Source organism: Anomaloglossus baeobatrachus, chromosome 2, assembly GCF_048569485.1.
Source record: "Anomaloglossus baeobatrachus isolate aAnoBae1 chromosome 2, aAnoBae1.hap1, whole genome shotgun sequence".
Lineage (NCBI taxonomy): Eukaryota > Metazoa > Chordata > Amphibia > Anura > Aromobatidae > Anomaloglossus > Anomaloglossus baeobatrachus.
The window spans coordinates 542,034,298-542,056,253 of record NC_134354.1 but is presented as its reverse complement, the minus strand read 5'-3'; the positions used below and the strand labels follow the sequence as shown (position 1 = coordinate 542,056,253).

The window sequence follows — 21,956 nt, the reverse complement described above, 5'->3', positions numbered from 1 at the left end:
TCCACCGTGCTCTGACCCGCACTTGCAGTCCACACATGCACGCACAAACACACACGAACGCACAAACACACACGAACGCACAAACACACACGAACGCACAAACACACACGCACACACACACAGTATTATGCTCACCTTACCTTCCGTTCTATCGCCGGCCTCATGGTTCTTGTAGACTGCCGGCTCATTGCGACGTCGTCGCGGCGAACTACAACACCCAGGAGGGCAGCGATGGAACGGAAGGTAAGGAGAGCATAATGTGTGTACCTTCAGTTCCATCGCCGGCCTCCTGGGTCCTGTAGTTCGCCGCTCCGCTCCTCCAGGCTGTGCATCGGCAACCATAGCGACGAAGCAGGAAGTTCCCCTGTTACCCACTACTCAAAGCAAGAAGGCCTGCGGAGACACCATCACATGTTTCTCAACGCTGGCAGGAAACTGGATATTGATGAACAGGATATTTCCCAGGGTGCATTGCTCTAGAATCACTGCGTTGAGAAACACGTGATGGTGTCTCCGCAGTGGTGGATGTTGATCTCCCCAAGGTCAATCATCCTTGCTCACATACCCACTACTCAAAGGCAGCGCGCTGGCCAATCAGACGCAAGCAACTCCAGCCTTTGACGTCAGCGCTCTGGCAGCGGAAGTTCCTCCCTCGTCGTTATCGTAACCCGATACACAGCCCGTACTGGTGAACAGCAAGTCCCAGGAGGCCGGCGATGGAATGGAAGGTAATGTGAGCATAATCTGTGTGTGTGTGTGTGTGTTTCTGTGTGTGTGTGTGTGTGTGTGTGTGTGTGTGTGTGTGTGTGTGTGTGTGTGTGTGTGTGTGTGTGTGTTTGTACGTGTGTGGAATGACACAATAGGGGACCAGGATGGGACATTTAACAAGTTGTGGAATGAATTGTCTGCATTGCAATGATTTCCTATGGGAAATCTTGCTTTGCTGAACGAGTAACTTGGTTAACAAGCACAGTCCCAGAACGGATTGTTCTCGTTCACCAAGATTCCACTGTAGTTCCCTTTTAGGCTGTGTGCCTACGCTGCATTTATGTTGTGTGTTTCTTGCAGATTTTAACCCCTTAACACTAGAACTACTGAGGTAGTCATTTTGACTACTTTGCACCATGTATTTCTATATAGGTGTCACGAGTCCAGTAGTTCTAGTGTTAAACGGCCGTGGGCAGTAATATTACGTCCCTGCAGTTATAATGTTAATCCCCACCTGCTGCAGCGGGCTGCAGGTGGGGATCCGCACACATGTCAGCCTATTTGTACAGCTGATAAGCGTGCCTAGCAGGTACGAGTAGAATCGCTATCCACCCGTACCTGTTAACCCCTTAAATAGTGCTGTCAAGATGTGACAGCACCATATTAATGGCGATCGCGGTAAAAGTTTACTCACCGTCCGATACCAGAAGTCACGTGACATGATCACGTGGACCCGATGGTTGTCATGGTAGCACAGTCACGTGATGACTCCTGTAGTTCACATGACTCAGGTCCTTTAACCAGCAGCCGGGTACTGCAGGTTATAAGAGATGAACATTTCTCTCAATCTGAACGGTGCTGCTCTGATCTAGAGAAATGAATGAGCGATCAGACTGCAGATTCTAATAGTCACCTAGGGGTACTAGTAAAATAAAAAAAAATTAAAAAAAAAACGTTTAAAAAAGTTTTGAAAAATTAAAAAAAAAAAAAAACCCTAAAAAGTTTAAATTACCCCCTTTCGCCCCATTGAAAATTAAAGGGTTAAAAAAATACACACATTTGGTATCGCCGTAACAAGTGATCAAAAAATAGGATATAGTATCATTAAAAAAGTCAGCCCGAGACACAAAAAACAAGCCATCACTGAGCCATAGATTCCAAAAAATAAAAAAACGCTATGGGTCGCGGAAAATTGCGGAAAAACGTACACCACTTTTTTCGGACAAACGTCTGGGGATTTTTTTAACCCCTTAGATAAAAGTGAACCTATTCATGTTTGGTGTCTACGAACTCGCACTGACCTCAGGGATCACACCCACAAATCAGTTTTACCATATAGTGAACACCGTGTATAAAATATCTCAAAAACTAAACTGCAATTGTACATTTTTTGCAATTTTTCCATATTTGGAATTTTTTTGCCATTTTCCAGTACACTATATGGTAAATCTCATGGTTTCATTTAAAAGTACATCTTGTTCCGCAAGAAACGAGCCATCATATGGTAATACTGATGGAAAAATTAAAAAAGCTACGTCTCAGAAGAATGGCGGAAAAAAACAAAACGGAAAGCGCAAATCAGTCGGTTGTGAAGGGGTTAATCAATAATGCTTTTCAAAAACGCATCCCAGCAAACTCTATGAGAACCTGACTTGTGCACATGTTGCAGATTTTTTTCCTTGCAGATCAGCATGTCAATTCTTTCTTCATTTTTTCCTGCGGATATAATCCACTGCTCAAGCTCGATCACTGCAGTGGATTTTATCTGTCCGTGCTGCACTCGTAGAACTCTTTTGCTCAGTAACCCGGGGACGTCAAGGTGACAACCCAGGGTTGCCATGGCAGCAATCGGGTCCCCGTGATCGCATTACAGGGACCAGATTGCCAGGGAGAGGTAAATCTCCCTGACTGTGATCGCATTATTCAGGGGGTTCAACTACTGAGAGCAGCGCAGGCAACGCTCCGGGCACCGAGAGCTAGGTCTCAGCTGTAACATAACCGGGAGACCCGGCGGTGATCGTGGGGGTACACCACAGGAACCCCTGCGATCACCATGACTAAAAAAAATATGAAAAACAAATGGATATAACGCGCAAAAGTGATAAAAAAAAGTGCGTTTTTTCTGCTGCATTTTTCCTGCCAAAACATGCGGTTTTGTGTGCAGAAAACCTGTACACAAATCTGTTACGTGGGCACATACCCTTACAATTCTCCAAATCAATAGGATTATTGATTATTCTTTACTGATCCTGGCAAATCACTACATTATTAGCATTTATTCATGTCACAAGAAGTCAACATGGACAAGATCTCGCTAAAAAAAACGGAGATGTAAAATGCTGACCTTCAGACCAAGCTTCAGTCCGCCACTTGGACTCGGGCTCCTGATGTCAGACATTGAATTTAGATGCAATTTGCACTTTCTAAGTATCGTTCCTGTAAGTACAATGCTCCTGGAGACGCGGGTGCTGAAGTGCTTCACCATTTTAACCCCTTCTCGTAACCTACACGTCTCGCAATGAGACGCATCCTATAGAGGTGCTCTGCTGGGAAGAGCTCTCATCTCACAGTGTATAATAAAGATCCTAAGCAAAGCTCCAGGACTACAGCAATCGTTATATGGATTCCACATGACCGAGTAATGACTGCTGCGTCTGAGACCATTTACAATTAGCAGTCCCTCCTGTAGGAAGCTTATTTATGTCTATGCTATTGTCCAATGAAAACTTCATCCCTTCACACAAGACAAAGGGGTTCGCAACAAATTTTCAAGATGTGTTTGCGAACATTGAAATTAACCAATGATTACATCCAAAGGTTATAAACCAGTCCCAGAGCTTCTTTAAAAGGGAACCAGTCACCTCCAAAAATGCTATTTTCCTGCAAATTTATTGGTAGTTTGTAGGTAAAAAGCATTTAAATCCGGCTTACTGAGAGTGCACATACAGGGAGAAAATGAAGTTTTATTCTCCCTGCAGCTGATCACTTCCAATCATTGAGAGATTGCAGAGAGCTGTAACATTACTCACTACACAGCCAGACCACTGTAACCACCCCCGACACTGATTGACAGCCTGTTCTGAACACACGCTGAAGAGCAGACTGCTTATCAATGTGTCAGAGGCTGGTTTCAGACGTCAGTGTTTAATCAGTTACCAGTCACACGCATGGTTGTGTGTCATACGTGTGTTACACGTGTGTCACGCGTGTGACATCCGAGTTTGCATACGTGTGACACGTACCGGGTAAAACACCTGTCTCTGTAATGAAAAGATGTTCTATATTTGCCTGTTCCAGCGATGCTGCCTCCCGCTCCTGATCCCCGCTCATTATTTTCATTGATTATTCACTGCCTGAGGATCTGGAAGCCGGAACATCGTGGGGACAGGCTGGATACAGCACAGCCGAGGACAGCACCTCTGGGGACATCGCCGGTGACAGGTGAGTATACAGCAGTTTGTGCAGTGACATCCAGGAACTCATCAGGGTTCCCAAAGAACTCTCATGAACCCCTGGAAGTCACTATCGTGACACTCGCTGTAACGCAGTTGTCGCAGGGGTGTCATCAGGAGGTAATCAGAGTTTATTGGGAAATCCGATGACCTCCTGGACATCCCTGCACACACTGCCGGCAGGATACTCACCTGTCACTAGCGATGTCCCCAGCGATGCTGTCCTCGGCGGTGCTGTCTCCTTCGCTGTCACCGCGATGCCCCTGCTCCCAGCTGCTCACTGCGGTGAATAATCAATGAATATAATAAGCGGGGTCAGGAGCGGGAGGCAGCATTGCTGGATATAGGTAAATATAGAAAATCTTTTTATTTAAAAACCCGTGTTTTCTCCGGTACGTGTCACACTGATGTCACATGGATCACATCAGTGTGCGGTACATGTGACAGCTGTGCTGCTGGAGAAAAAACGGGCACGTCTCCGTGTGAAATAGCGGGGCCACACGGTCCGTGTGAAAACACGGCCATGTGAGAGTGCACAATAGGGTAACATGGATACATGTGACATCCGTGTTAAAAACAGATGTCACACGTACCTAAAACACGGACGTCTGAAACCAGCCAGAGGGTGATTACAGAGCACTCTGTAGTGAACGGCGATGGTAACTGTTCCACGCACGGTTCTGATTGCTAGAAGTGATTAGCTGCAAAGAAAATATAAAGTGAGTTTCTCCAGTAAGCCTAGCATTCATGATTTAGGCATAATTGTCATGCAGATTACCTCTACATCTGCTGGTAAATAGTATCTTTGGAGGTGACCGGGTCCCTTTAAGAGAGACTTGATACCACTGGTCTAGATTTAAAAAAATATATATTTTTCCTGACCTAAGCATTATTGCTGATTTTACCCAAATTAACGGTGCAGTTTCCAGATGTTAAGCAAAAAAATATGAAATATGTTCATTTTTTTTTTTTTCAACACAAAAGAGAAAGGTTTGATTAAAGCTTTTAAAGTCGAATTGAAGGGGTAATAGGCGATTACACATCTGTACACAAATACGTACATGGAGCAGGATCTGTTTTGACCATCCATAGTGAATTTTAGTCATCCATCCATGTGTACATTTTTTAAAAATATATGTCTTCTGTGTTTTTCAGGGATGGAAATAGAAAATGAAATTACAGTGTTTCTCCCATACTTTCAAATGTTAAACACATGGAGGGCATAGATTTTTATTGGCCCATGTCATCCATGCTGCCAGAAAAAAAAGCAGACATATCTCCATGTAGTTCACATGGACACCTGAGCAGTACCATAGGTTATAATGGATACTTGTGGTATCCGTGAAAAAAAAAAGTGTCATACAGACGGATGCCAGAAGTACAGGAAACAGTGATGTGTGAAGGAGGCAGAGTTCAATTTGCTGCAGCTTGTAAGCCTCTTGAAAACTGAATGCAGAGTCAGTTTTCACACTGCTTACATAGCCATAACATTTAGACGTTGGCAGTTTTTAACTGCTTATTACAAAGTCTTCCTATTAGTTACACCAACTTATCACAAGTAGAGAACTTGAGAAATGTATTAATATCTTTTATTCTAATGTGCATCTATCCTTTCAGGTTCTGCAAATAATTTGCATGAGCTGGACTTCTGGCATTCATAGGTATACTTATTTTTGGGGGATAATAAAGATATTAATGAAGCATTAGTAGAAAAAGTCTTTTATTGAAAGCTTACCCTGGAACAAATGGTTGTGGAGTAGGTGTTGGTCCATTTAAAGAATACATTCCCATACTGCCAATTCCACTGCTTCCCAAGTTGGCAGTATTTTGTGCAGACGGCAAGCTTCGGTCCTGGTAGTTCAATGGTAAGCTCTGCGGCCTGGCATAGTAATATGGTGTAGAGTGAGCATCACGTGGCAAAGCCTGAGCAAACAACGATGGGTAGCTGGAAACCTAAAATCAAGACAACAAATTCTTATATCTTTCTTCATCAAAACTTTAAAAAAAAAGTGAAAATAACAGTTTAAGACTTCAAAATTATTTCACCTGGTATGACAATATGCAAGTGTCCTCACAAGCACTATATCAATGAGCTGTAAGTAGCGCACCACACTTATGAATAGGCAGTACCAGGACTCTGTTAAGGCACAATTTATGTCTTGCCATGCTCCAAAACCTCATTTGAATAGGGGGCCAATTTGGATTGCACCTATAGGCGTTTGAAAGTAAAACAGCATATCAAATACCGTATTTTTGCGGACTATAAGACGCACCCTGGTTTTAGGGAAGAAAATAGGAAAATAATTTTAAGCAAAAAATGTGATCATGACACACTGTCATGGGGCGAGGATCTGCTGCTGACACTATTATGGGGGTAATGTCCCCAAATTCTTTACTAAGGTACCCCATCCTGGTAATGATCCTCCTGCCTTGTGTGTATATGTGTGTATATATATATGTCCCTCATCATGGTATAGCCCCCATCCTGCTAAATACTGCCATCCTGGTATGTGCTACCATCCTGCTATATACCCCATCCTGGCATATGGTCGCATCCTGCTATATACCCCCATCTTCGTATATGCCCGCATCCTTCTATATACCCCATCCTGGCATATGGCCGCATCCTGCTATATACCCCATCCTGGTATGTGCTCCCATCCTGCTATATACCCCCATCGATCCTGCTCATATACCCCATCCTGCTATATGCCATCATCCTGCTATATGCCATCATCCATCCTGCTATATACCCTCATCCATCCTGCTATATACCCCCATCCATCCTGCTATATACCCCCATCCATCCTGCTATATACCCCCATCCATCCTGCTATATACCCCCATCCATCCTGCTATATACCCCCATCCATCCTGCTATATGTCCTGCATCCTGTGGCACACACAAAAAAAAAAACAAACGTTTATACTCACCTTTCCTCACTCCCTGCAGCATCGCTCCTCCTCCTGTCTGTGCCGGCAGCAGCGCCGCTGACCTGTGTGAAGCCAGCCATGATCCCTGCAGCATCGCGATCTCCTCCTGTCTGTGCCGGAAGTGGCTGTGTGTGGACACGTGCGCACAGCGATGACGTCATCGCTGTGAGTACCGCTAGTCTCCACACACCGCGGCCGGCACAGACAGGAGGAGATCGCGGTGCTGCAGGGGAACGGTGAGTATATTGATTCACTGCACTCCGCGCTTATGATGATGCGCGGGAAGCAGTGAATACAGCCGCACATGAATACTCCAGGCTGTAGTTGCCAGTGGTGATCATGCGGGCAGGTTGTTTAGTATGCACGCATCCCCCGCCCGCCTGTCAGCGCCGCCTTCAGTGCTGAGAGATGATGGGCGGGAGGGTGGATGTGCATATGTAATGAGTGGGCCCACTTGGTCACGGCAGGCACTGCTGCAGCCTGCTCGTGCCCCCAATGACCCGCACCACCATAGCAACCTCATTCCCTGCAGCCCTACAATCAGACTATAAGACGCACCCCCCACTTGCCCCCAACATTTGGGGGGAAAAAAGTGTGTCTTATAGTCCGTAAAATATGGTACGTACCATCACGAGTGGCTTGAATCCACGATGGGAAAAAGGCAAACAATAAAACTATGTCCAGTCACCCCCATAGAAGTCTTACCACTGCATACCTTGCTTGACTGTTTGCGTGGATCTTCGCTTAGACTAAGCAAGAGGTATAGAATAGACCATCTGTTCTTTAACACACCCTGTAAAAACATTGCATTTGTCAATTATATCCCTCAGATAATACAGCTAATGTATGAATAAACGTTTTTGCTCCTTATCTGAAATAAATACAAAAGATGCAGATTTATTAATACAGACAATATACAGACAAATGAACCGTATTTTTCGTTTTATGGCTATGTGCGCACCAAGCGTTCTGCCCTGCAGAAATTTCTCCAGCGATTTGAACAGCACACGTGCGCTTCAAATCGCTGCAGAAAGAGTCCGTAATGAGAGAAAAAAAAAGCCGATTCCATGCGCTCTGAGTGCAGCCCCTCCCATAGACAGAGCGGGGGCTGCATGTAGAGCGCAGGAAAGAAGTGACATGTCACTTCTTAGAACGCACGCTTCGGGCAGCAGCCGAAGCGCTGCGCTCCAAGACGCCATCTTCATAGATTATGCTGGGGGACGCAGGACGCATGCAGTTACGCTGCGGTGCAGATTGCAGCTTAACTGCATGCAAATACGCAACGTGCGCACATAACCTATAAGACGCACCCCAAATAGAGAGATAAAAAAGGTAAAAAAAAAAATGGGGATTCATCTTATACTGCAGTGGTGTCTTATCGTAGGGGGATGACAACAGTGGTGGAGAGGGGATCACAGGAGGCAGGGGCAGTGCTGGAGTAGCGCCGTGCTGGCTGCGGCGGGGGCGGTGCTGGCTGTGTGGAGCAGGGCAGTGCGGGGGTGAGATGCTCTGTTGGCAGTGTGATCTTGAAATAATGCCGCCCGGAATCTGCAGCCTGCGCAGATTGAGCTCTCGGCTCAATGACAATACGAAAGCTCCATCTGCGCTCGCGCTAACTCCTGGTGGCATAATTTGAAGATCGCACCACCGGCTGAGCATCTCCCCCGCCGCACCACCTTGCTCCACACAACACCCACCACAGCACAGCCCCGCACCGCCTACAGAGCATCTCACCCACTGCAGCCAGCACAGCCCCGCACCGCCAACAGAACATCTCACCCTCCGCAGCCAGCATAGCAACTCACCTGCCACACCACCCTGCTCCACACAGCACCCACCGCAGCCAGCACAGCGCCCATTCTCCACCTCCCGGTAAGCTACATTCGGATTTTAAGATGCACCCCTAATTTTCCTCCTAAATTTTTGGGAGGAAAAGTGTGTCTTATAATCCGAAAAATACAGTAAATGTCTACAAAATTAACTGGATGTCTTAAATGTATCATTGTCTCAAGCGGGATGATACATTTGATACTTTGGTCTAACGTTACAACAGCTTTTGTTTAGTTTGCTTCACACCAGTTCTTTGCAGCAAAAGTTTCCACAATGTGGTACATCACTACAACACTTACAATGAGGTCTCATGTCAGGAAGGGTGTAAGTCACATGCTGGGTAGAGCTGTATGGAGTAGGCTCAGTAGCTCAGTCAACACCTTAGCTCAGACCTGGGCAAGGGGCGGCCTGCGGGCCACATCCAGCCCGCCTACCGTCTGTGACCGGCCCGCCTGGTTCAGGGCGTCCTTGCTGGCCGGTCAGTAATGAGCGCAATCTGACCTGTTGTCCGGAGCTCCAGGCTATGGGAAGCCCCTGGTCAGATTGCCCTCATCACACGCTGTGTGCCGGGCAGGGAGCGATCCTGCAGGTCCCCACATTGTAGACAGCGGAACGCAGGAATCTCTCCTCTGTTCCCTGCCCGACAACTTTCTCTGTGACACACACGCGCGCCCTGATGCCGTCAGTACGGCGCACGTGTGTGTCATTTGAAAAATTCCCGCCCGGCAGCAGAAGAAGCTGCAGCAGCCGGGGCCCGTACGGAGAGAAGCAGCAGCGGAGGTGCCTGAGGAGGGAGAGGTGAGTGGTGACTAGTAACCTGATGGGACAATGAGGAGGGGGGGCTACTGGTGACTAATATTTGGGGTGTAGTGATGTAGCATATGGGAATGTAGTTTTACAGGTGTAGTATATAGAGGTCTAGTAATGTATATGGGGACGTAGTGATGTATATTACAGGTGTACTGTACATAGGGGTGTATTGACGCATATTACAGGTGTATATAGGGGTATACACAGTGTGTATATATATATAGATTATATATATATATATATATATATATATATATATATATATATATATAAAAATATATATAATATATATATTAGTGTGTGTATTTATACTATATGCAGCTCTGTCGCCATATAAGGGGGGGCCAGATACAATTTCTTGCACAGGGGTCCCAAGCTGTCAGTGTCCGCCCCTGCTGCTGAGAGCAGACACTTGGTTGTGGAGCTCCCGACATTGGCTCCGTGTGGAGCTCAAACATATCTAGACCGGGTCTGGTACCTAGAATCAGCGCAGAGAAAAGCCCGTAACTGCGAGAGGTACTGGACTTACATCGGGTACCACGCGCTCCCTCCCCGCCCCCTGCAGCGACCGGGCTGCCATTACAGGGTCTGATTGCGTTTCTCCGGTACCTGTTTGTATATGTGTGACAGGTACCAGAGAAAACACAAGTCTGTGAAATAAGATTTTCCATATTTACCCGCTTTCTTCGGCTCTGCTGCCTCCGGCTCCTGACCGCCGCTCATTCATCGATTATTCACCACACTCAGGACCTGGAAGCCGGAGCATCGCAGTGACAGCGCCGGGCGCAGCGCCGCTGAGGACAGCACCGCGGCGACAGGTCAGTATTCTGCAAGTACAGTGACATCCAGGAGGTCATCGGAGTTTCCAATGAACTCTGATGACCCCCATGTGACACCCACGCTACAGCTTCACGGGTTCATCAGAGTTAATTGGGAACTGTGATGAGTCCCCAATGCTGTCCCCGCGATGCTCCAGCTTCCAGGTTCTCACTACACACATACACATGTATACACACAAAGCAGACACACCTGGATACACCGAGCACATATACACGTATAGCGCACATGCATGTATACACTGAACACACACTCTGCTTTATACTCACCCAGCGATGCGGTCCCCGGCACTGAAGTCCCCGCGTTGCTCCCGCTTCCAGCTCCACAAGGCACTGAATATTCAGTGAGTATAATGAGCGGGGTTCAGGAGCGGGAGGCAGCAGAGCCGGAGACAGCATCACTGGAGAGAGGTAAATATAGAAAATCTTTTTATTAAAAAGATCCATTGTTTCTCCGGTACGTGTCACACTGATGTCACACGGATCACATCAGTGTGCGATCCGTGTGACATCCGTGCTACAGGTGAAAAAAACAGACCTGCCTGCGTGTGTGCGTGCGGGGCCACGAGGAGTCACACCATCCGTGTGAAAACACGGACGTGTGAGTAACGGCAAATAACAACATGAGTACGTGTGGCATCCGTGTTAAAAACTGATGTCACACGTACCTGAAACAAACGTCTGAAACCGGCCTAAAGTTGACAATTTTCTCAAGTGAACAATCACAAGTTAATTAAAGTTCATCATCTCATCTATAATATATATATATATATATATATATATATATATATATATATATATGTATATAATTGCCTTATTCTGTCTCTGTCTGTCTGTCTTGCTCCAAAATTGTGTCACGTGACAGTGTCACTGTAAGTGTCATAAAAGTGATAACTGCCGAATTTGCCGCTGGGCTCGGCCTGGCCCTGCCCCCCCACGGATTGGCAGCTCGCCTCGGCCTGGCCCTGCCCCTCGTATGGATTAGCCGCTCTGGGCTCGGCCTGGCTCCGCCCCCCCATGGATTGGTCGCTTGCCTCGGCCTGGCCCCGCCCCCCACATGGATTAGCCGCTCGCCCAGGACCGCCGCACGCATCGCCCGCTCCAGCGTACAACGGCTCCCGGTACACATGTGCAGGGAGCCGGCATACGCTGCGGTCAATAATGAAGTGTCATGCAGCGGTGAAAGAGTTAAAGACACTGCAAGACACTTCATTATAGGCAGCGGGCACCCCCAGAAGAGAGAAGAAAGAAGACCCCGCAGTCATACTCACCAGACGCCGACCGGGAGCAGGTGAGCGCATCAAGGTCCTGCAGTGGTGGAACACACACACGCACACACACACATCAGATCGCATCCACACACAACAACATCCAGTGATATCGCTTACTTCTCGGCGGCGATACTGTGTGTGCAGTGATCTTCCAGGACCTGCCGGAGGATCACATGGCCGGAAGCATGTGGTATCTCCGGATGTTGTGAGTGTGTGAGCGCGTATGTGCGATATCGTCAGTGTGTGTGTGCGCGTGTATGCGATCGGGTGTGTGCGTGTATGCGATCGGGTGTGTGCGAGTGTTCTGATGTGTGAGTGTACGCGATCGGATCTGTGAGTGTTGGCAGAGGAGCACGGCGTGCAGCACAGCTGCTGGGACCGCCCACCGGAGGGCACAGGGAGAAGTGGGGTGTGAGTGTATGCAATCAGATGTGTGTGTGTATACTGTCTGATGTGTGACTGTGGAGCACGATGGGGAGTGCGCAGCATGGGGGATGGAGCACGATGGGGAGTGCGCAGCATGGGGGATGGAGCACGATGGGGGGTGCGCAGCATGGGGGATGGAGCACGATGGGGGGTGCGCAGCATAGGGGATGGAGCATGATGGGAGTGCGCAGCATGGGGGATGGAGCACGATGGGGGGTGCGCAGCATGGGGGATGGAGCACGATGGGGGGTGCGCAGCATGGGGGATGGAGCACGATGGGAGTGCGCAGCATGGGGGATGGAGCACAATGGGGGGTGCGCAGCATGGGAAATGGAGCACAATGGGGGGTGCGCAGCATGGGGGATGGAGCACGATGGGGGACGCGCAGCATGGGGGATGGAGCACGATGGGGGACGCACAGCATGGGGGATGGAGCACGATGGGGGACGCACAGCATGGGGGATGGAGCACGATGGGGGGTGCGCAGCATGGGGGATGGAGCACGATGGGGGATGCACAGCATGGGGGATGGAGCACGATGGGGGGTGCGCAGCATGGGGGATGGAGCACGATGGGAGTGCGCAGCATGGGGGATGGAGCACAATGGGGGGTGCGCAGCATGGGGGATGGAGCACAATGGGGGGTACGCAGCATGGGGGATGGAGCACGATGGGGGGTGCGCAGCATGGGGGATGGAGCACGATGGGGGGTGCGCAGCATGGGGGATGGAGCACGATGCGGGTGCACACCTCCCCCCAAAACACACACACAGCGCCACACGCGGACCGCACAACACACCACACACACTGGGAACCACAAACACCACCCTACACAGACAACGCCGCACACACACACACAACACCCAACACACAAACACCGCGGCATACACAAATATACGCACATACCGCGCAACACACACACTGCACAAAACATACCTCCCCCAAAACACACACACGCACTCCACACCTACACAAACCACGCAACACACACAGCACCACACACACAGAACGCTGTAGACACACAGCGCTCCACAAACAACGCAACACACATACAACACCGATCTCACACACACCCCCACCCAGACAACACCCAGAACATTTACAGTGCCCTACACAAACACTGGCAACTACACACAACATCGAGATTATATATATATATATATATATATATATATATATATATAAACAAAAAACATACATTAACTACACAATAAATTCTAGACTACCCGATGCGTTACAATCGGGCCACCTTCTAGTCATTATATAATGATGTAATTAGGTCCTCCATTGAATCTTGAGTCCTTTCATTGAATCTTTGTATTGTTTAACTTACTGTTTGTTTATGAAGGGTTAGTGTATATACTGTTGAGGATAAAGAATTGAGTATCCAAAAATACTTAATTCAGCCATTTCATAGACTCAGTTATATAGTTCAGTAGATGTGAACTAACACACATATTTGTGAATGCTTTTGTTTCTTATTAACATGTATATATGTATATTGCATATTCAGTGTATTTTCCTTAAACTCAGTATATACTAGGATATATATGTATAGCTTGAATATGGCCACCATTTCCTGGTTTACACCCAAGACAGATGGACAAAGAGAAATTCCTGGATCCTAGACTGACCAATCAACGGAGAATATGTAGATCTCTCTACGTCATGAAGCCCTGACTTACGATACTTGATTGGACTAAAACTTTTGTTCACACCCCCTTACTGTTTGGTCTAGAGTCTCTTTCAAACAATAAAGAACACACTTGGTTAAGAGCCCGTCATGGAGATAGATGTAACTGACTTGCTGTGCAGTTATTTCTCATTCTCGTGTGCACCCATGACATTTTAATTAGAAGCAGCAGCCGGATATCAAGAGATCCTTTGAGTCTCATCATCATCGTCATTCTGACCTTGACAGTTGGCGCACCAAGTGTGGGGCAACCGAGAAGAGTGAGTCAGAGCTTCCACTTTCCGGACGTCTGGGGCTACTCCACAAGTATCCAGGTGTTGCTCGATATCGAGGACTTGATCACCCTCCGTTTCACGGTAAGAACATCATATACATTGTGTGTGCTGTTTTACCTGTGGATCGAGACACCTGGCGAAAGTGGGTGGTCACTAGTCCGGAGAATGGTAGTGCACCGGAGACCTAACGGTGTGACTGTCACTCGCCGGTAGGCTAGAAGGACCCAGCTCCCATAGGGGCTAGGGGTAGGTTGTAAAGTATCCGGCTGTCTGTAATTAGAAATGGGGTGTTTTCTTGAGTAGCTGTTTATTTGTATATAAGTGTATGGTTAATCAAGCTTGTGATTTCTCTGTTTGGTTCTCGGAGAGTTAATTGCCTGTAGTTTTTTCTTCTTCGCTGTGAACAAAGGGAGAAGGGGGGTCTGGTTAAGCCCAGGGATATCCATGACAGTCTTTCTATTGAGAACAAAGAATGCGAGAGGGGGGGAGCAGAAGCCCACTGAAGCAGCTACATCTTTACATTCTTACACTCAGAGGAAGCAAAAAGGTGGGGGCTATATGTCCACCAGCTGCTTGAGGCAGAGCGGAGATCAAGTTACACAGCTCAGTCTCTGCTGTCTTTTAGTTAAGAAGCAAGGGGGGTGGAGGGTGAAGAGGCAGACGCTGGGTGTTACAACAGCGCAGCTCTTTGGAGAGAGGAGGGGTCAGTGGAGGTTGCTGCAGCCTTTGTATTACAGCAAGTTGTCATGATTTGAAAGAAAGACAAGTGTTATTTTAGTTTGGATTTGAGAGAAATTAACTAGTTTATGCGTTTTTCAGCATTTTGTAATTGTTGGTTTGTTTTTGGAACAGAGAGATAAGGGAATTGGCGTGTCCCCCAGTGTTTTATTTATATATATATATATAAAATACATCGATTCTTGTGTTAATAGCCGGAAATAGGAACACGTGGAGAACGGTATTAGTATCCACGTGTTGGACGCTGAAAAAGTGCGTCCGCTTACACGGGAAAGAGGGGGAGGGATTCCGGTGGTGGAGAAAAGTGTTTTGAACCAGCGTATTCCCCTGAGTATTAACTCATGCACTGCTATGTGAGACGCCGGAAAAATAGGAACGTACGAGGAACGGTATTGTATTCGTACGTTGGACGTCGCAGTATGTCCTTATTGCATAGTAGGGAAGCGGGAAGAGGGTTCAGTTGGATGTGGCCAATCCAGCTAGAGCACTGTATACTCTGTTCAAGAAGAGATTGTTTTTTAGTAGGAGCTGAGAACGCTGTCGCCCTAGTTACAAAAAACGGAAAAAATATAAAAGATTGCAAAAAGTTGTGTAATATCGTTGGACTACCACTAGATGGCAGGCTGCAACCCATGTATTGAAGTTCAGATTAATCTGTAGTGAGTTTATAATGAAGAACAAAGACCTCATTCACTGTCTGTTGCTGTTTGTAGAATCACTAAATATTTTTCTCTAGCGGTGCCTTATTGTTCTTCTCTAGAAGTCATTATATCTGGTGCTAATCAAATCTCTCCTTTGTATGCTGAAATGCACATTTACAGGCACCAAAAGTATCCCTGGTTTACTACGTAGTTCCAGCCACTCCCAGTACACCCAGGGAGTCACAACATGGATGCTGCACCCGGAAGTCAGGTGCCTGGAACTTCCTGTGGCAGCCGTCTTGCTACACCCACTGATGGCAGTACACCTCATAAGCCACACCCCTCGAAATGGCTCTTTGTTCAAAGCTCTCCACCCATCCCCGGTGGGAGGTGTTCTGTGGTATAAATGACTAACATATTTGAATAAGTATAAATAGTATATTTGTTTACTCAGTTATCCCATAAATGCAAGTCAAAGATAAGTAAGTGAAATTTTTACAGAAATGATGTGGAAATAGATCTGTTCACATAAAATTAATTGGTATTTTAAAAGTCCTGCAGCATTATATCATAAAATAAAATAGAGGAAGGTAAATATATATATATCTTTGTATTATGTTAGTTAATTTAAAACAAAAATCGTAAACGACTTACCCCTACTGATGTCAAAATGTATCAAATCCATTTGTAAAAAGGAATTAGGAAAAATGTATAATGTATCCAATGTAGATTTTGCTAATGGATGTGTTCACTGCTACGTCTTTGTTATAACAAAGGTTGAGTTTTTTTCCTTCTTCCTGTCTCACTTTTAAGAAGAATGGAATGTGTCTCTCTCCAATAGTGACGTGAGTTTGGTTTAACCCTTAGAGTTCAGGATTTCCCATTTTTAGTTTGCTGCTTATACCTGAATAGGGAATATTAAATTTTATGGGATGTGCGATATAATTTGTGTTGTTTTGTGTTTAATGGCGATTTATTTGAACAATATATTTTTATTTTGTGACTCTATCACCTTTTCTGTTTTTACGATTATTTCTAAACCATTCATATATTTTTTGCCAGTTAGTCGCCTAGTCACAGCTGTCATTTCATCATGTCTCAGTCGTTTCTAGTATGAAAGGTTTTTCTTTTCTTTATGGATACAGTGTTGTTTATTGTAAAGTTTTAAAATTCCCCAGTAATGTATATTGTTGTGAGATGTACGTTATTTTCAGTGTTTGTTCCTTTTAGTATGTGGCTAATTTATTACCTGCTATTTTATCTTTTCTTTTAGGGAATACCAGTATACAAATGCTGAATTTTGCCATATTGGTAAATAAACAATTAAACAAGGGGGGAATAAGGTATTAATTATATTCTCCAGTTTCTTGGAGGGCGCAGCATGCATATTAGATAGGTTTTGAAGTTGACCTTGGTTTTGAAGCTGACCTGTTTCCCATAGGTTATGTTTATTAGATTACTATGGGGTATATCTGTTAACTGAAATAGGAAAGTCTTGTCTTATATGTTTATTTGTTTATTTATTTGTTTGTTTATTTATTTAGTATTTTCAGTCATGTGAGGTATAGATGACCACTAACTGTATTATGATCAGAGATGAAGTTATAAGAATGATCTAATGTATATTTTTAAGTTTTTGTTTTTATAGATGAAACCAGATGGTGGTCGATTCTGCACTGGATATGTTGCTGTTTACACCACATGAGGTAGATCTAAATTCGACCACTCCCTCCGATCCTATTGATACAGGAGACAGTGATGCATTAATGCCTCTCTTGATGGGTAGAACAGGAGTGGGTAAGAGTCTTTAGAGGTGTATGTAGGTTGTAGATTTTTTCCTGTTGTCAAATGAATTAGGTATGCCGAAAAGAAAGTCTAGATCTGAGCTGATGGATTCGGATGGAGATCCTTGCACAGGTGCAGCTGACCAAGAAGCAGTGAACGGGCCTAGAGTTGAGAGTCTTTCACCAATACCGACCATGCCTTGGTGACATTGGTCACGTCAGTGACTTCTGTTACTCCTTGTGTTCTTAAATCCCTACAGGAACAAGCGATACAACAAGGAATGGAGTGTGGCATGCAAGGAGCCAGCTGACTGAGGAAGGTCTGTGGACAAAGGGTGGTAAGCTTTCTCTGCCATGAGAGCTCTTCTTAATGATGGCCCAGGTAACATCTGTGAAAGACAATTGTCAGTGTGTGCTTTGGTGACACCGGGTTCAGTACCCAGGTGGGCAGATTCACCCAGTCTTGTGAGACAAGTGCTTAGAATGAAGTGAGAAAAAACTGTAAAGAGTCCGTAGAAACACCCTGCACCTGCTCTACCCATTCTTAGAGACTGCAAACTGATTATAGATGTATATCATGAGCACGTTGTATGCAAGTCTGTGCGTGTTGTGTAAATTTCTCTCCAGGTTTGGTCAGAGGCATTCCTGTGCAGAAAACGACATTATTGTTGAGAAGCACATGAAGGTGGTATGTAAAGAAAAATGTGTTTACAAAAAGTGTATATTTTATAGAAAAGTGGAAACTAGTAAATGGTGTATAAAATGTATATGTTCTGTTTTCTTTTTGCAATAAGCAGGTCTTTATGTAAGATGTTTTTTGGTTTAGCATAGACATGTATATTTTTATATAATTGACTGAATAGTGTGCTAAACAGGTGTATTCTCCAATTCCAGATCTTAAATCAGAGCTATTAGCATATGGTCTCCAGTCAGGAGACTGATTGATCCTAAAGGACAAGCGAGAAAGAGCCATGAGTCAACACTAGAGGAGCTGATCCAACCACAGAAAATCTATGGATCCACACCTCGCATTGCAGAAGGGTTAATCAACCAGAGCTGCACTGAGCGTTCTGCTCATACTTATCCTTTTCAGAAAACCCTGTACAGTTTTAGACCAGTCTTGCCAGAACAGTTAGAAGAGAGGACTTAGAGAACCTTGAGACATGGGAAAGTCCAACTACAAAGGGTGAGGACTCGCCTAGGAGTCCTTGGTCTCAAACTGGTGAAGAAAACCCCTTTCCCCTTTCCGCCCATGTTTCAACGTTCAGTTAGGCAGGTTTTTCAACAGATCTTTCTACCTCTCTTCCTAAGGGAACACAGTACCCTTAGAATTTAGAAATGGCAGAAGTAAGTCTTTAGGGGGGACTGTTGAGGATAAAGAATTGAGTATCCAAAAATACTTAATTCAGCCATTTCATAGACTCAGTTATATAGTTCAGTAGATGTGAACTAACACACATATTTGTGAATGCTTTTGTTTCTTATTAACATGTATATATGTATATTGCATATTCAGTGTATTTTCCTTAAACTCAGTATATACTAGGATATATATGTATAGCTTGAATATGGCCACCATTTCCTGGTTTACACCCAAGACAGATGGACAAAGAGAAATTCCTGGATCCTAGACTGACCAATCAACGGAGAATATGTAGATCTCTCTACGTCATGAAGCCCTGACTTACGATACTTGATTGGACTAAAACTTTTGTTCACACCCCCTTACTGTTTGGTCTCGAGTCTCTTTCAAACAATAAAGAACACACTTGGTTAAGAGCCCGTCATGGAGATAGATGTAACTGACTTGCTGTGCAGTTATTTCTCATTCTCGTGTGCACCCATGACATTTTAATTAGAAGCAGCAGCCGGATATCAAGAGATCCTTTGAGTCTCATCATCATCGTCATTCTGACCTTGACAATACTATATATAGTATTGGGTAAAACTGAGTTAATTATATTAGTCTGGCCCTCTAAAACCATCCCAATTTCTCATGCGGCCCCATGGGAAAATTAATTGCCCACCCCTGCCTTAGCTGGTAGATGCCAAAGGTATTATACAGCCAGCATCTGCATTTAACAGATGCTCAGTAAAGGAACTCTTTCAGAAAAGAATTACTGTTCAAAAGAAGTAGAGGCGCTTGTGCATCATGGCGGAGACAGTCATTTAAACACACCTTCCCACTTCCTTGTTTTCCCCCCTATGTCCACTCTCCCCTCTTCTTTAATTGACGGTTCTGGCTTCATAGAGCCAGAGAAGTGCGGAGATAAATGGAAAATCATCAGGTGTAAATTATTAGCCCCACCATGATGTACCAAGTGCCTGTACTAAAGGACACGTCACACTAAGCAACATCGCTAGCAACATCGCTGCTAAGGAACGACTTTTGTGACATCCAGCAACAACCTGGCCCCTGCTGTGAGGTCGCCGGTTGTTGCTGAATGTCCTGGACCATTTTTTAGTTGTTGCTGTCCCGCTGTGAAGCACAGATCGCTGTGTGTGACAGCGACAGAGCAACAACTGAATGTGCAATCAGCAGGGAGCCGGCTTCTGCGGACGCTGGTAACCACAGTAAACATTGGGTAACCAAGAAGCCCTGTCCTTCCAGATATTTACCTTCGTTATCAGCGTCCGCAGCTCTCAGCTGTCAGTGCCGGCTTCCTGCTCTCTGCACACGTAGCCGGAGTACACATCGGGTAATTAACCCCATGTGTACTGTGGCTAGGAGTGCAGGGAACAGGGAGCGGCAGACGCTGGTAACGAAGGTAAATATCGGGTAACCAAGGGAAGGGCTTCTTGGTTACCCGATGTTTACCGTGGTTACCAGCGTCCACAGAAGCCGGCTCCTGCTGCCTGCACACGTAGCAGAGTACACATCAGGTAATTAACCCGATGTGTACTGTGACTAGGTGTGCAGGGAGCCAGCGGTAAGCGGTGTGCGCTGGTAACCAAGGTAAATATCGGGTTGGTTACCCGATATTTACCTTAGTTATCAAGCGCAGCATGCTTCCACACAGAGCTGGGGGCTGGTCACTGGTTGCTGGTGAGATCTGCCTGTGTGACAGCTCACCAGCAACCCGTGTAGCGACGCTCCAGCGATCCCTGCCAGGTCAGGTTGCTGGTGGGATCACTGGAGCATCGCTTAGTGTGACATCTCACCAGCGACCTCCTAGCAACTTACCAGCGATCCCTATCAGGTTGTATCGTTGTTGGGATTGCTAGTAAGTTGTTTAGTGTGACTGGGCCTTTAGTTTGGTCATTTTGTGCTGACAGAGTCCCTTTAAATGCCACTGTGAATCTTTGACAGCATTTAAAAGGGTCCAAGATTCACAGCGGCAGTTAAAGGGACCATAGACCGCTCCAAGTGCGCATCACCTCCCCACTCTCAACCACAGAAACCCATAGTTGTCATGTCAGTACTTCTGTAGCTGGACTTCTTACAAGACTGTCATTGTACCTATATCCTGCAACACAGAATAAGAATATAGAACAAGAGTGCAGACGATGACAAAACAAAAAAAAAAAAAAAAGGCTGTAAAGGTAAAAAGTAAACAGAATCTGAATGCCAATTTGCCTTTTTTGTTAATGCATTTCCACCCAAAAGAGCAATTATAATTCTGAACACCATTCAGCAAGACAGGCGTGATTGGGGAGCGGTGGATTAAGAGCAGCCCGATTCAGAGTCATTATAAACAATATTAAATATCCATTTCATAACAAAACCATCAGGTCTCTGCTAAAAAGCTGAATTTCACTTTTCAGGATGACAACGACCCTAAACACACCTCCAAAATCAACAAAAGAATAGCGTCCCCAGAAGAAAAACAAAGGTTTGGAACAGTCCAGCTATAACAGGGACCAGCAGCAACTGAAAATCTGTCATTCATTATTAAACTGACCAATGAATGGGCCTCTATGCTGTGATGGCTACGTACAAACATGTTATTTGTTTCCCAATGAAGCCAAAGATAAAAAAAAATCATGTACAATTGTCACAATTTCCACCCTGACCATGGACCGCAAACAACAAAACTCATTAGGAGACATAATCTTATAATAAAAGCTGTGTAAACTATCACAGAATGCACGCCCAAGAAAGCCTTGTTTAGGAAATAAGTGCATGGAGCACCATTCTGTATGACAGTGGATTATCCATTAATGTGATGAACTACCGTATTTTTCGCTTTATAAGACGCACTTTTGTTCCCCCAAATTTTGGGGGAAAGTAGGGGGTGCGTCTTATAATCCGAATATACGGGGGGGGGGGGTGTATATATATATATATACACACACTACAGAGTCCAGGGGAGGTGCGGGCAGCTCTGGAGCTCTGCTGGGGGACTTATGAAAGCTGGGAGCAGAAGCCTTTGATCTCCTGCACCCGCTCATATAATATGCACAGCTGCTGTCCACCACCATGGTGCTGAAAGTGCACCGCGGCGATAGGCTGGGGCAGCAGTGTATATTATATCTGCCTGCCCCTTCTTTGATTGCACATGCCCCCTCCCCCGTGTTAGCTATGTCCCCTATGCTGCTGCAAACAGTAAAATAATAAA

General features: G+C 45.7%; 1 protein-coding gene across 1 annotated transcript in view; it reads right to left on the bottom strand.

Annotated features, from left to right (window-relative positions):
• The window catches only part of TUBGCP3 (tubulin gamma complex component 3), a 212,985-nt gene that overhangs the window by 173,520 nt on the left and 17,509 nt on the right, over positions 1-21,956 (bottom strand). Inside the window, exons 4-5 of the mRNA XM_075336660.1 lie at positions 7,810-7,887; positions 5,896-6,113 (exon numbers count right to left, since the gene is read on the bottom strand). Coding sequence (XP_075192775.1) covers positions 5,896-6,113; positions 7,810-7,887 — 296 coding nt within the window. The remainder of the gene's footprint in view (positions 1-5,895; positions 6,114-7,809; positions 7,888-21,956) is intronic.